Source organism: Gavialis gangeticus, unplaced genomic scaffold, assembly GCF_001723915.1.
Source record: "Gavialis gangeticus isolate Ggan-Ray unplaced genomic scaffold, GavGan_comp1, whole genome shotgun sequence".
NCBI classification, from domain to species: domain Eukaryota; kingdom Metazoa; phylum Chordata; order Crocodylia; family Gavialidae; genus Gavialis; species Gavialis gangeticus.
Window position 1 is genome coordinate 183,471,698 of NW_017729022.1, and position 15,349 is coordinate 183,487,046.

Genomic DNA, 15,349 nt, shown 5'->3' on the forward strand with positions numbered 1-15,349 from the left:
TTCTTTTGGCAATAGGTACCTGAATCCAGCAGTACTGGTCAGAAACATGTCTGTATTATCATAAGCCTAGCTTCAGAATGGTTCATTACTAGCTATTTTGCTTTCTGTAGCATTGTTAAATAGAACAGTTCAAGGCCATTCTCTCAATACATTCTGAACTGGCAAGAGAGCAAGTAAGAGAAGCCCTAGACCAGTGGTTCTTAACTTTTTTTAGACTCAAAAGACTCCTCATTAGATTTAAGGGACCCCCCCCCCCCCCAACTTTTGTGAATTGACCTCTACCCCAGTTCAAAAACAAATTTATTTATTACAGTGCTCACCTCTTTATAGAGGGGCCAGGCAATGGGGGTAGAGGAGGGACCAGGCAGGGATGACCCTGAGCTTATCTACATATCTCCTTGTACTTCAGCATCACATCATCTCGTAGCACCCATGGGTGCCCCAGCACCCTGGTTGAGAATCACTGACCTAGACTGTAAGAGAATCTGAAATGGTGCTTTTATGCCATCTTCCTGCCCATCTGAGTAAGTAAGGGAGGACCAGTCCATTTATTATGCTGGTTCAGTTGACTCTGATACAGTAAATTTGCTAGTAAATGAAAATATAATTTGCCTTTATTTCCTTATAATAGTAACTTTCATGTATAAATGATACTTAAAAGATAAGTGTTTGGTGTGCTTTGTGTACTGTAAAAGAGGCAATAGACTGATTCAAAAGTTTTTAATCTTTTATAGGTATCTTTTCAATGATGCTGAAGTAAAACCATTTGATTCTGCTCAACTTGCTTCTGAATGTTTTGGTGGAGAAATGACTGTAAGTTGTAGTTATTAATTCTGTTTCTTTACTGTAGCGTTTACTTTTGGATGGAAGATAAAGTCTTAGTTTTTGCAAATTGTGGGTGGGGTCATTTTTATTTTGTGGATACTGATTATATAATTTCTCTCTCTCTCTCTCTCTCTCTCTCTCAGAGTGTCTAGTGTATAAGATCGGTGCTCTCTAATAAATCAAAATCAATTAGTGAAATAACTATAAATTACATGGATGCATTGGTCCATAGTCCAACAAAACTGTTACTTAGAGATTTGAGTTCTCCACACCTTTCATATCGTGATTTACATTACATATATTTTTTAGTTGAAAATAGTGATTTTTTTTTTTTTAGAGTATCTTGAGATGACGGACTGAAAAGCAGTAAATGCCATTGTTGTTAGTAGTGCCTCAAGAATGACTACTAACTGCTAGAGGGTCTACTGTATTTACTCCAATACAGGATGATGATTTCCTCCCAATTGGCATGGGAGAAAAAAGCCCCTTGTCTTATAATCACATAAAATGAAATCTTACTAAATACACCGTCGGTCATTAAAGTGCTGGCAAAAGCAGCATGTGCTCAGCAATGAAAACCATTTATGAAGCTGATTAAATGTAGCCAACACTGAACATGATTATAAAGTACCAGGCCCACATTAGGCAAATATGTGGATGGGAATCTATTACAAGAATAGGTAATTGTAGCCCATCTGAATAAGACTGTGGTAGTGCTCATTAAGTGCAGTCCTCCTCACCATCAACTCTTTTTACAGTCATGGTGAGCCATGATATTGCATACAGTTTACCTAGAATCCCTCTGTTTGCCCTTACCTCAGCCTGGCATATATGATTAATGTGGCCGTGCCCTCCATGAGGTGAAGGCAGACCAACTTGCTTTGCTCCTCATCTGCATATAAGTTTTTGGAGCATCCCAGGACCCGTGACAAGAAAACTTGGTTCCAGTCATGGGTGGGGGCTAATTAGGACATAGATCCTTTGTGGGGGTATTTGGAGTGTACACACATAATGAACAGTGCTGAGTTGTTGGGACACCATGACTTGAAAAGCTGTTGACTCTGATTGGGTCCAGCCGAATGAAATGTGTGATAAATCACGAGTCTTTGGACCCATATCATGCATAGTTTGTTTTACATATAAATAGGTGCCAAAGTGCTGCTTAAAAGTGTGTTTATGGAGTACATGTGCTAAAATTTGCAGCAGTTTCAAAAAATGGTAACATGCATTAATGCTGGATAAACTATATGCATGGGTACTATATGCAAATTATTACAGCTATGTTTAATTTCTAGGTTATTGTTTTCAGCTTTGTTCCTCACTTCCATGTGCCCTGGGAGAGCAGGGTCTGACAATAAGGAGAGGGGAAGGGGACTGCCAGGGGAAAAAGTTGGGGGGGTGGGAAATGGAACAAAGTGGCTACCTGCCCCCCCAGATATATTTTGCAATAGCAGTGGGAAGGGGACAAATTCAAGGCAAAACTCCAATAATTAGATTCTATACCTGGAAAATTATAATAAGTTTATAATTTTTCCATACATATAGAATCTAATTATTGCAGGGATTGTCTTATAATCAAGGTCATCTTCTATTTGAGTGAATACAGTAGTTCCTCAGCCTGTGGTCTAGGAGTCATTAACGCAGAACATAACCATTCCTAAAACATGTTTAATGTTTTGTATTCTTGTCTACAAGTTGAATTATCTTTTGTTCAGAGAAGGAAGCGTCATTGACTAAAATACATTTTTTAACAGCAAATTCTTTTACAAGACCATACCGGCTGTTGGCTTTGGCCTTTCAGTCTATCACGAGTATTACCTTTTGCCATCAACATGAATGTTTTTATATACCTTTAGTTTAAGCAGTATTAAATCAATTGCAAATACTCACAGTGTATAAAAATATAGGGACATGTGCTTCCCTGACTTGGTATATTTAATAACTTATTGAAATGCTTCTGTGAACAAGTTAAATCACCACACTTGGGAAAAATGCTCTTTTAACAGAAATAGAAAAAATAACTGTGCCGAATATTTGCAAGCTCCTTAAGGAAGAGAAGGTGGCCTAGACAAATATGGAACTAGTTTCAAAATAGTGATGTACAACCTTGGAGAACCAAAGGAAGCTACTGTTAGAAAATTATTATTTAATAATGATCCGATTAGTGTAGGGTCAGCTCCTTTTTACAAGCTGCAGACTAGAACAATCTGGCTCTGGTCCAACGTGGGCTGGGTAGCTTCCATGGTGTGTCAGCAGCAAGGGGCTTTACCTGCACCCATGCTGGTGACCGGACAGCTTGGAGCTGTGCCTACACCACAGTTGCTGCTTCCAGGTCCCTGCTTTCAGCTGCAACACAGACACAGCTTCCAGCTGGCAGGGAGCTGCACTAGGACAGTGTATCTGCCAACTGTGTCCATACGGCGCCTGCTGCTGCTGCTGCTGCTTCCTGTTCCTCTTTCTTCTGCCCTTCTCCCCATCCTTCCAAACCGCAACAGCTGTGGCATGGGCTCAACTGGAACGTGCTGGACCCTAGTGCAGCTCCCCACTAGCTGGAAGCTGTGTCCACACTGCAGCTGGTGGGGTTGGGGGAAGAAGCTATGGCAGAATAGACATCCTTTCTCGTTGCCTGACCCTGACACAGGCCCCCATGGGTGAGAAGTTGTGCTTGTGCCGCAGCCAGGAAGCAAGGGGCTAGAAGAAGCAGTGATATAAGCAGAGCTTTTAGCTGCTTTGCCCTAGCAGGGGTGTAAGCAAAGCCCTCCCACCCCCACCCCATCCCTACCACTGACTTGCTACTGAAAACACCTGTCATGTTGGACCAGAGCTGGGAGGGTGAAGAGATGTCAATGTGGGTGCAGCTGGAAGCTGCCCATTCCCAGCGGAGCTCCTTGCTGCCCAGCCCTGGTATAGGCATGGGTGTGGCCACAGGCAAAGACCTCCAGCTACATGGGCCAGATTCAGTGGCTCCCCACAGGCTGCATGTTGCTGACCCCTGAATTAAGGAATATATTTGTTATGGATCCTGCATAGGTGATGTAAAGCAGTCTTGCGTTCTGCAGACTTCCATGGAACCGTCCAGGATCAACCGACCATAACAAGTTTGTATTTAGTATTTTCAGTAACCCGCTTTCTCTTTTTAATAGACCAAGACATATGATTCTGTTACAGACAAATTTATGGACTTCTCCTTTGAAAAGGTACTATTTTCTTTTAGCATCTGCTAAGTTAAATACTTATTTTTACATTTATTACCGAAGTGACCTCTCTCTAGAGCAAAAATTATACAGATTTTTTTTTCTTAAAGACACATAGTGCGTACATGCTGTTTTATAAACGGATGGAACCAGAGGAGGAAAATGGCAAAGACTACAAATTTGATGTTTCATCAGAGTTGCTGGAGGTACAAGTTGATTTGTTTTAATCCAATGTAAACATAGAAGAAGGAATCCTATGTAGATCAGTAATAAATTGAAATTTGAATTCTCATGTATTAAGAGAACTGACTGAAAGGCTTGCCATCTTTGTTAGAAGAACATTTTATAGCAGCGTTAGTATTCACATTGTTAAAACTAACAGTGTCAATATTTTCTTTACAATCCATTTCTTTGTAAGGGTTTGTAACTCAGCAGTAAAAATGAACTCAAACACTACATCATAACCTCCAAGAAAGAAAGGTTTTATTTTTTTAAGTTTACCTTCATTTAAATAAAGTAGTAGCTCCATCAGTGCTAGCAAGAAGGAAGTACAAATGGATGTTAAAAAAATTACAAGGAACTGGAAATGGTTAGTATAAAGGAGGGGTCCGTTGCAACCATAGGAAATAACTTTCTGGGGTTTGCTGTTTGGGTTTCTTGTGACAGTGTAGCTGCATGTCTTGTGGAAAGGTCTGAGGCCAAAAATTAAACATACCAGAAGTGGAGCTAGGGACTTTTTAGCAAAGGGTGGATCACTTCCTCAATAAAGCTAGACAGAGTCTGAGTTAGAGAAGATGGCAAGTGCCACCCAAGTGACCAAGGCAAAAGTAGAGGGATGAGAGGTTGAAAAGACTGGACATCAGCAGACTAGTCTTTAGATGCTCAATTAGATTGTGTGCTTGGTCCTGCTTGATTTAAAAATAATTCATAGTAAACTTCATCATGGTTAAATTTTAAAATTACTCCTATAGATAAAGGTACTATAGAATAGCCGGAAGTAAAACAGAGAGATCTGATACCAAATCTTTTTCTGAATAATAACCGTGGGCTGAATTTTACTCCTAAGATTTTACCAAAAGTTCATGGGAGTTCCATTTTATATAAGTGGGCATTGAATGAGGCCTTTCCTATTTAGTTATACCCATTGCTATTAATTCTAGTTGCTGGTTCAGTGGGTTAACAATGGTTTAAATGACTTCAGTTAACTATAGTGGGAGACACTGAGTGCTTAGAATTTTTTTAAATTAAGCCACTGATTCAGAGATCACAAGCATGGAATTGGAAGTCTAATTTTAGGTACCAGTTTTTAAAAATCTTGAGCAATTAGCAAAAACTTCATTCTAACAGATGCAAGAAAGCCAGAGGCAGAAAAAAGTGTGTGTAAAGAGGTGAAAGAAAAGGGGACTACTGGGGACTGTTTTTGGCAACCTTAAGTGCAGCGGACAAAAACTATGACCTGCTATAATAACAATGAAACACCATTAAACTAATATTTTAAACTTAAGTTGACAGAAAATTCTGTTTTTGTAACCAAGACAAGTGTTATAATTTTGTTCTTACAATCACACTTAAACTGTAATGAAGTAAACTGCTTTCTTGTATCTGATGTTAGCATTTTTTCTTCAGTGGATATGGCATGATAACATGCAGTTTCTTCAAGACAAGAACATCTTTGAACATACATATTTTGGGTAAGTTGTGCTTTAAATGAATATTATTCCGACTTGGTTTTACTTAAAATATATATTTTTAAATCTGTGTTAATTAAATTAAATTTCTGACTGTAGGTTTATGTGGCAGTTGTGTAGTAGCATTCCAAGCACGTTACCAGATCCAAAAGCAGTTTCCCTCATGACAGCAAAGGTAAATTACTCCAACACTATACTTTTAGCATAAAATTAAACTACTTAAATGCTAATTTAAGACACTGTATGATTAAGCACATAATACTTTTTTTTTCAGTTAAGTACTTCCTTTGTCCTGGAAACATTTATCCATTCAAAAGAAAAGGTATGTTCATTTGCTTGTAAATTCACACCGAATAGTTGTTTGAATGCAGTCCAATTTACATGTTCTTTTACCTTCATATTATTATGATTCTGAGTTCTAAGATACACAGTAGTCAATATGAAGACTGTTTACAGATTCAGATTTAATAGTGACCTCCAAGTGAAGTTACAACTTCTAGTTTTGTGGAGTTGTATTTTAACTTGCATATGGTTTACAATACCTTCTAAGAAAATGATAAAACAGTCCTTGTGAATGATATTTTTTTAGAATTTAATTAATAGTGAATTAGTTTAAGCCTGTGTAAAGACCCTTATTTCTGTTGGAAGAAATTTCTTTCAGTAGAAAAACAGCCTGAGAGCTAAACTGAGCTAAACTGTACAGATGTTCCTCCAGCCCCATGGCAGGAGAGCTTCACAGGCAAGCTCTCCAGCCAGGAGGCACTAGATAACTGCTCCTTGGGCTACCCCTGCCCTTACAGGTACATACTAATTGACAGTTTGTCCTCTCCCCTGCTTGGTAAGGAGGCAGGCTGTCAACTGCTGAACTGAAGGGTGCTGGAGTTGACCAGTCTACAGTGAGGTGGGTAGACAATTAGCTTAGAGGCCATTCCCAGAGGGTGGTAATTGATGGGATAGCTTCATCCTGGAGGGCTGTCTCCAGTGGTGTCCCCCAGGGACCAGTGCTTGGACCTGTGCTCTTTAATATATTCATAAATGACTTGGGTGAGGGGGTGAAAAGCTCAGTTATTAAGTTTGCGGACAATACCAAGTTGTGGGGAAACACAGGCACACTAGAGGATAGGGTCAAGATCCAGGAGGACCTTGACAGACTGGACTCAATTGGCGGAACGGAATCAGATGAGGTTTAACAAGGGTAAGTGCAGGGTCCTTCAGGGTTGGAAGAACCCTCATCACAACCACACGATGGGTGGTGGTCCACTGCCTGTCACAGCATCTGAATGAGACGTGGGGGTTATGATTGACCAGAAGCTGAATATAAGCCAGCAGTGTGATAAGGTCGCCAGGAAAGCAAATAGACCTCTGGCATGCATCAGCCGATATGTATCCAGTAGATCCGAGGAGGTGCTCCTCCCTTTCTATTGGGCACTGATGAGGCCTCTGCTGGAGTACTGTGTCCAGTTCTGGGCACTGCACTTCAAGAAGGACATAGATACGCTCAAGAGGGTACAAAGAAGGGCCACCTGCATGGTCAAGGGCATGGATAGACCCTACAAGGAGAGACTCTGGGAATTGGGCCTGTTCAATCTGAGTTAGAGAAGGCTGAGGGGTGACTTGATAGCCGCTTACAAGTACATCAGGATCTAGGCAAGCAACTCTTTAGGAAGGCAGCTCAAGGGAGGACGAGGACCAATGGACATAAGCTTATAGAGGGTAAATTCAGGATAGATACAAGGAAGAACTTCTTCTCTGTAAGGGTCACCAGAATCCAGAACACACTCCCAACAGAGGTAGCAGTCATCAACTTTGGAGGTGTTCAAGAGGAGGCTGGACAGGCCTTGTTGAACTTGGCTGAGCCCAATAACTTCCTGCCTATGGCAGGGGATTGGATTTGATGATCTTACAGGTCCCATTCGGTTCTGCTATTCTATGATTCTAAGTGGCAATTGACAGCTCCTGAAAAGCAGCAGCTGCCACAGACAGCCCCAGAAGAATTCTGTCCCATCCCACCAGTTAGCTGATTGGCAGGAGGGCTTATTCTCCCATGGTGGGAACCCTCCTTATTCTCCCCTGGAGGACAATAGTCCCACTCTTGACCCAGAGGAATGCATGGGGTGGTGAGCACTCAGTTACTGCAGGAAAGCTCTGGGAGCCTTGCTGCAGGGGCAAAGTATTTTGCCTTACCCTGGGCTTATTCCAGGCTGACCTAGAGCAATGTGGGACAAGGCAGGGAATTTTGCTGCTATAGTGGCAGCAGCCTGCTTTGCCCTGCTGTGCTCTAAATTATCTAGACAGCAAGGGGAAGCCAGTGGGGCTGTGGCAGACCTTCTCACTTTCAAATTGCTACCCTGCATTGCCCAGATGAGCAGGTCAGGGGGGCATGGGGAACTGGAGGGGCTGGGAGACTTTTTCTAACTAAGCCTCACTCCCAGCAGCTAGCTCCAGCTTTTAAATTGCCACCCCTTCCACTCAGCTGAGCAGTGTGGGAGATGCAAAGGGAAACTGGAGCAGCTGAGAGCCAGCCTTGCGCCTGCCCACTAGCTGCGCTGGCTTTTCAGTTGCTGCCCCTGCTGCTCAGTTGAGTAGTGAGAGTAGGCAGGGGGAAGCTGTCAGGGAGGGCAACCAGGCAGAAGGCAGTGCTTCTTGTGCAGTTCCCAGAAAGGGCTAAGCCAAAGGAAGTGGGCAGACATTCAGTCTTTTGGAAAGAACTATCCTGGGAGCAATTTGACCTCAGTTGTTCCTGGATAAAATATATCCTTTTTTTTGCCCCTGGAGAAAAAAACTGAAAGTCTGTGTCCTTGTATTTTTCTACCAAGAGAACAGCTATGTTCTTCTGGGAGAACATGAAATTACATGGACAATGTCTAGAGAGTAAATTACACTTCAAGCTCAAACTATATATTGTTTTTCTTATTTTGGCATTTATTTCAGTTGCTTTAATAGTTACAATCATAGACAATTAGGGTTGGAAAGGACCTCATTTAGTCCAAATCCCTGCTCAAAGCAGGACCATCCCCAACTAAATCATTCCAACCAAGGCTTTGTCTAGCTGGATCTTAAAAACCTCTAAGGATGGAGCTTCCACAACCTCTCTGAGTAACCTATTCCAGTGTTTTACTACCCTTCTAGTGAGAAAATTCTTCATATATCTAATCTAAACTTCCCTTAGTGCAACTTGAGACCATTGCTCCTTGTTCTGTCATCTGCCACCACCAAGAACAGTCTAGTTCTATGCTCTTTATTACCATCCTTCAGATAGGTGAAGGCTGCTATTAATTCCTCCCCAGTCTTCTCTTCTCCAAACTAAATAAGACCAGTTCCCTCAGCCTCTCTTCATAAGTTGTGCTTCCCATAAACCAAGTTCTGCAACATTTTGTAGATTGAAATTGGATTTGTTTTTGAGACTTAATTTTTTTTAATAGTTTAGCAGAAACTTTTTAAGAAGTTTGAGTATTTGTATTCACCTAAAATATTTTTCCTATCTCTTTTAGCCCACAATGCTACAATGGATTGAACTGTTAACAAAACAGTTTAATAACAGTCAGGCAGCTTGTGAGGTGAGTTAAGTAACTGAAGAGTTTAGCAAAGTACAAAAACAACTTTATACACAGAATTTAACATTTTTCAAGGTTAGTATCAGGAAGTGTGTCATCACATGTTGTTGCATTTGTACATGGCTTCATAATAAGTAGTGAGCTCAAAATCTGAGCATGTGGCAGAGGATGCTGAAGACTTGTACCTTGTTCTCAGGAACCTGTGTGCAGGCCAGTAGCTTCAGGGCAAAACCTTTTCCTGGTAGGAGTAATATGTGGTCCATGTTCTCTTAAGTTAGCTTTCATATTGATACATTTATTTAGATAAAGGTGTTTTCTAGAGGGGTTTAAACAAGGTGAGTCTGCTCATTGGTATTACACAAGTGGAAAAGGACTTTCATACCAAAGGCATGGGGTGGAGGAAGGCATGAAAACAAGAAAATGAAACACAAAGAGGAGTTTCCTGTACAAAGTCTTGTTGCAGTTTGAGATGCCTTTTCTCTTTGGTCAGGGTAAATAGAAATGTTATACATTGTATATAAAGTAGGGTAGGGAAGAGTGTGGAGATCCTGGCATGGAGTGAAGTGGAGAGCTAGAGCCGAAGTAACAAAATTTAGTAGGCATTTTGATAAGTTCCAACTCCTGTAGAAGCTTGCTGGTGAAACTGAGGAACTTGAATTCAATCTGGGAGGCAAGGGAAAATAATGGAAGGATTGGAAGAATGGAGTGTTGGGAAGGAAGATGGTTTTAATCTCTGTGCTTTTGTGTAAACTAAAAGGAACAGGGAAAAAGAAATTGCAGTAGCTGAGGTGAGGTAGGATTAAGGCATGGACAAAGAGTTTTGCCACAGGATTGGAAAGGATAGAATTTAGAGATTTGAAAAAGAAAAATTGACAGGCTGGACAATTATTCTAAATGTGCAAAAAAAAGAAGTGTGTTGCATGATGCAGACCAAGTCTGAGTTTTGGAGGGTTGTTATTGCTTATTGTTATAGTGTGAGCTACGTTTAACATCCTGAAATAGATGCGTGTTAAAAATAATCTTTATATACATATAGAGGTAAGATGATTAACTTTATATCTAATAGTCAGCAATCTGATAATAACAGTTCATGTCTACTGTTTAAGTATAGGATACTAAACATAAGATAAATGAAGATATTTAAAATAGTAGAAAACACTAAAATGTAATTAAACTAAGAAAGTGGTTTTTTCCAAAGTGTCAAATTTGTCCAGTGACTAGAGAGTTCCAGGAGTTAGGGAACTTGTTCTTCTCCTAACTACGTACAGACTTTAGGTAAATCATTGAGTCTTACTGTGACTCTTTGTCTCCTCCTGTAAAATGGAGATGATAATGCTTAACTACTTTTGAAATGCATATGGACCCCAATTCAGGAATTCCTTAAGTCAGTGGTTTTCAACCTTTTTTTTTTATTTGCGGACCCCTAAAACATTTTGAATGTGGGTACGGACCCCTTTGAATTGTAAGTTTAGCTAGTCGCATACTTTTGATTGAACATAGTCATCTTTCACAGACTGCTTAGGCATAGTGGGGATCTGCAGACTTCAGGTTGAAAACCACTGCATTAATTAGTTGCTTAGGTCAGCCTCTGTTCTGCAAAGCACTTCATGTTGTGCTTAATTTTAAGCATAAACTTAAGACCCATCTCTTGACACCAGTGGTATTTAGTTACATTGTTGAGCACTCTTGCTAAATAGGGTATGTTTCTCTGACCAGGTGCTTGAAAGGTTCTGGGATAAGTGACATTAAAGATATTAAATTCAAACTTTTATCATTATCATCATCTCTTTATTCTTTCCTTCTCCAAAAAAAAAAAAAAAAAAAAAAAGGATTTTCATTTTCTCTTAGATTTCTATTTGCTTGGCAATAGTAGTAATATTTGTCTAAACCTGAGTAGTATATTACATGGTGATTAAGAGAAAAAAAACTATTATATACATGTTCATTTGAAGTGCATAGTAAACAGCAATATGTATTCTCTGCAGTGGTTTTTGGATCGTATGGCTGATGATGATTGGTGGCCAATGCAGATTCTAATCAAGTGTCCCAATCAGATTGTGAGACAGGTAAGAAAATGTTTTTGTAGAAAAATTACTAATTGAGGCATAGGCAGAAATGTCTGTTTATTACTAAATATAATAATAACAACTGTAGATTCCAAATGTGACTGCCACATCCATCCCTGTTTACAATGATTGGGAATTTCTTTCTCAGTAAGCAGTATTATTCAGAATAAAATGCTATATTAATGTAATGCTATAGTTGCAGAATCAAAATCACAGGAAGTTGGAAACAGCATAATTTAAGGTTCCTACAACACCAGCACCAACCAGGTTGCATATTTTGTATTATGATATACATTTTATGATATAAACAACAACATATCAAGATGCACACTTATCCAGAGAAGCAAGAATAGAAAATTATAAAGACTGCTGTACATATATACTAGTTCCTGCCTTTTTGCCATCTCTTTCCATGTTCTTGTTCTTGAGTATGGGTTTCTTGCATTTCTTAGGCTGAAGTTTTCAATCAACCCACAGGTGAATTATGCTGTTCAAAACTTGACTGCATGTTTTGTGTGCGATTTGTAATAAAGTAGTATTTTCTCATTACCATAATTCAGTATTTAATTTCCTCTTCTATAAAGGTCAGGAAAATGGAAAAATACCTTTGTTTAGTAATCCTAGCATTCAAGTAGTCGGAATGGACTTTTTGTTGTTGCAACAAAACAGGCTAGGTGGCTGAGTTTGAGCCTGCGGTTCTTGTGAGGAATGCTTTGGGGGGGCTCAATGTGAGCAGGTTTTGCTGTAAAGAATTCCTGTAAATAGTGTCATAAGCAGAACACCTGTATGCCATTTTCACACCAGAGAGATGGTAGTCTAGGCCTCGCAACAGGGCCCAGAGACTGCTCCCTGATTGGTTCCCCATGACATTATGTTTAATTTTATTGGGTGATTATTAGTCCCCAAGTTGAATCCTATACTTTTGTAACAGTTTTGTGGGGAGGGTAGATGACTTTCTCTTGAGGAGAAAGAAGGAAGCTTGGAGAACACTGAGGAGTTGAGAAAGGATGGTCCCAGAGAGGAAAGAGAAAGCTTCAGGGAGGACGAAGAGAGACAAAGGAATAGGTCCAGGGAAGACAGCGTGGAGTCTGTGGAAGGACTGAAGGACCTGCAGTAGCACAGTAAAGACTCTTTTGAACAAGAGTCTACTGTGCTGTTTGGGACGTTCAGTGGCAATGTATAGAGGTTGCACATGCACCCCCTGAGAGCACTGTTGCACCCCTCACAGCCAGCATTCCCTGCTTAAGAAACGTGCAGGGCGGGCAGGCAGGAGCACTGGTGGGCCCCCTGAGAGCACCAGCCAGGGAGTGGGGGCTGCTGGCACTTCTGGGTCAGTGCCCACAACCGGCAGGGGGGATCCCCCCAGTAGGTGTGATTGGCCACAGGGGGACCCTTCCCCCAGTTGCTGACTGGTGAGTGGGGTGCAAGTGCCCCCCCGACTCGGGAGGCACCAGTTGCCCATGGGGACATTGGTACTCTGACCTTTCCTCTCTCCTGACTTCTTTTAAAGAAGAAAACACCTTTCTTCCTGGGAGCTGACCAGAAAGGAGGTGCCATGACTCACTGGGTAAATCAGGGACAAAGAGGAACCAGGGTCTTGAGCTGGAGGCTTGCCGCTCGAGAAGCCACACCACAGCTGGCTTCAGGAGGTCCTTCAGGAGAGGGAATCCAAATAAGGCTGCTTCTTGGGAGTCCCAAGGCAGGGCTTCCTTCAAAAGTAGTACAGTATTATCTGGGACAGGTGCCCACACCTTGTCAGTGTGGGAATGGGGTGGACCTGAGTGAGGTCAGTTACTGCTGTTGTCACCTAGCTGAGTCAGCATTCTTCTGACAGTAGTTGGTATGACTTTACTTTTGTACCAGTGGTCCCACTGACAGCTGACTTAGCTAGAATTTCACAAATATAGTACCAAAAGTTTTTACAACTTGAAAAATGTTCTACAAAAATATGTCAAAACTACCTAAGCTCACTAGGTCACTAATATTCTGTCCCTACATTCTCTTTTTCCCCCTCCTATGAAGATTCTTTATATGTTCCCTATTGATGAAGAACACTATAAATATTAGGTGATGTTATTATTTCTGTTCAATATTTATGGTCTGTTTTATACAAATTGTCTCAAGCTAGATACTAGTAGCCCACTTCATGCCTGAATCCTTTGATCAGGTTAAGCAGTTAAGATGCTGTGGTAAGGTTTACAGTATAAAAGTATAGCTCGTTAAATAAGTAATTTGTCACACAGGGAGCAGGGTTTCATTACGGTCTTAGGCACAGGCATCAGTCCTTGATGAATTCTGTATCCATTTCAAATTTCCATTTTTGCTGGAGCCCTGCATGAAAAAGTAGAACTAGAAATATTGTATAATAAGATAAAATGTGTTTTATATATATATTGTATATATTGTTCTTCAGTAACACAAAAATTACTTGGAAGAAATTTTGCTTAGATTTTCCACAAAAATTTACTTATAGTCAGTGACCAAGTATACAAAAAGGTGTGTATATTTCAGAAAATAATGGAAGAGGAAAGCATGGAAATTGTTTTCTGACTTATGATATGCAGCATCAGTTGACCACTTCAGCATAAAGGAAAGTACACATATAACAACACCATGTCTACATTCCACTCTAAGACATGGACAGTCAACTTAATCTCAAGTGTTACTTTGAATTATCTTGTTCTGGGACACACTGTTTGGAAAGAGGATGTGATTTGCTTCAAAAACTTGTATAAAAAAGGAAATCAATTTTATAACGACTCATCCATTTGCAGATGTTCCAGCGTTTGTGTATTCATGTGATACAGAGACTGAGGCCTGTGCATGCACATCTCTATCTGCAACCAGGAATGGAAGACTGGTAAAATATTTGAACCCAAACACTTTTTTCTTATTAAATGTTCTATGACTCTATTGCTTATTATATTATTCTAAACTATCCTGTTAGCATGAAATAAATGTATTCTTCTAAGAGTATTTTATTTTGTTTAAAGGCCTTGTGGAAAAAATCAAACTTTGCATTGTGATTGAATAAGAACTGATAGAGCCAGCTTTTCTTTATTTAGGGCTATACTGTAATCACAGGGAGGATTTCATACAGCAAGGGGAATCACCCACTTATCTGTTTCAAAGGAATCTTCCTCCTCTCTAAGTTTTCAAGCATTTTTATACTTAAGACAGATAAAGAGAGAAAAAATACAACCTTGGAGAAACTAAAACAAGTGTACTTAATTGGACATCTGTGCACAGGGTAATAAGACATGCAGGATTTCTTATCTCAAAACATGTAACTGAAATAAGCAGTATCAGCACTTCTGGTCTCTGTCTGTTTTTTCTAGTCAAGTAGGCCAGAAGCCCGACTAAATTTACTTCTACATTCCCTGTTTTTTTTCAACAAGTTAGATATCTATAGCCATTAGCCTTTCAACTCCTAGTTTTCTTTCTCTTGACTTTCTGCTATTTCAACATACAAATTATATACTTCATTTCTGGTTGATGGGCCGTGCCTCATTTGCTTGGCAGCACAGCTTATCATAAACACTAGGCATACTCCGATAAAAACAACAAACAATATCAACAAACTATGAATGACGGTAGAGCCTAAGGAACTGAAAATAGCGCTAAACCAAGAATTCAAATTCCAACTATCTGACTCATACAATTTAGCTGCTTCTTTTCAAATATGTTTACTTAAATCCTGGATTTCTTCTGAATTATTGGGAATATAAGTACAACATTCTTTACCTGTTAAAGCACAGACTCCTGCTTTGCTGTCTAGTATGTAATCTAATGCAAGTCGGTTTTGCAATGTCATTTGCCTTATTTCCTTCATTTCCGTATTTATTTTATCAAAATTATCAGCAGTAGCATTAGCAATCTTTTCCAGAGATGCTGCAACTTTCTTTATCTTGGATATAGCTAAGCCTGCTCCATAGGTGGGGAACGTTATACCCCAAAACCTTTGATTTTTCTGTAATTTTGGAAACATTGCAAATTCTTCCTTTAGGTAAGTGAGATTTAAT

The 15,349-nt window shown here is 40.0% G+C and overlaps 1 protein-coding gene across 1 annotated transcript in view; it reads left to right on the top strand.

Annotated features, from left to right (window-relative positions):
• USP34 (ubiquitin specific peptidase 34) overlaps window positions 1–15,349 on the top strand; it is a 237,910-nt gene that overhangs the window by 178,661 nt on the left and 43,900 nt on the right. Inside the window, exons 48-56 of the mRNA XM_019516623.1 lie at window positions 735–813; window positions 3,969–4,022; window positions 4,130–4,225; window positions 5,646–5,710; window positions 5,807–5,882; window positions 5,982–6,029; window positions 9,199–9,264; window positions 11,247–11,327; window positions 14,102–14,187. Coding sequence (XP_019372168.1) covers window positions 735–813; window positions 3,969–4,022; window positions 4,130–4,225; window positions 5,646–5,710; window positions 5,807–5,882; window positions 5,982–6,029; window positions 9,199–9,264; window positions 11,247–11,327; window positions 14,102–14,187 — 651 coding nt within the window. The remainder of the gene's footprint in view (window positions 1–734; window positions 814–3,968; window positions 4,023–4,129; window positions 4,226–5,645; window positions 5,711–5,806; window positions 5,883–5,981; window positions 6,030–9,198; window positions 9,265–11,246; window positions 11,328–14,101; window positions 14,188–15,349) is intronic.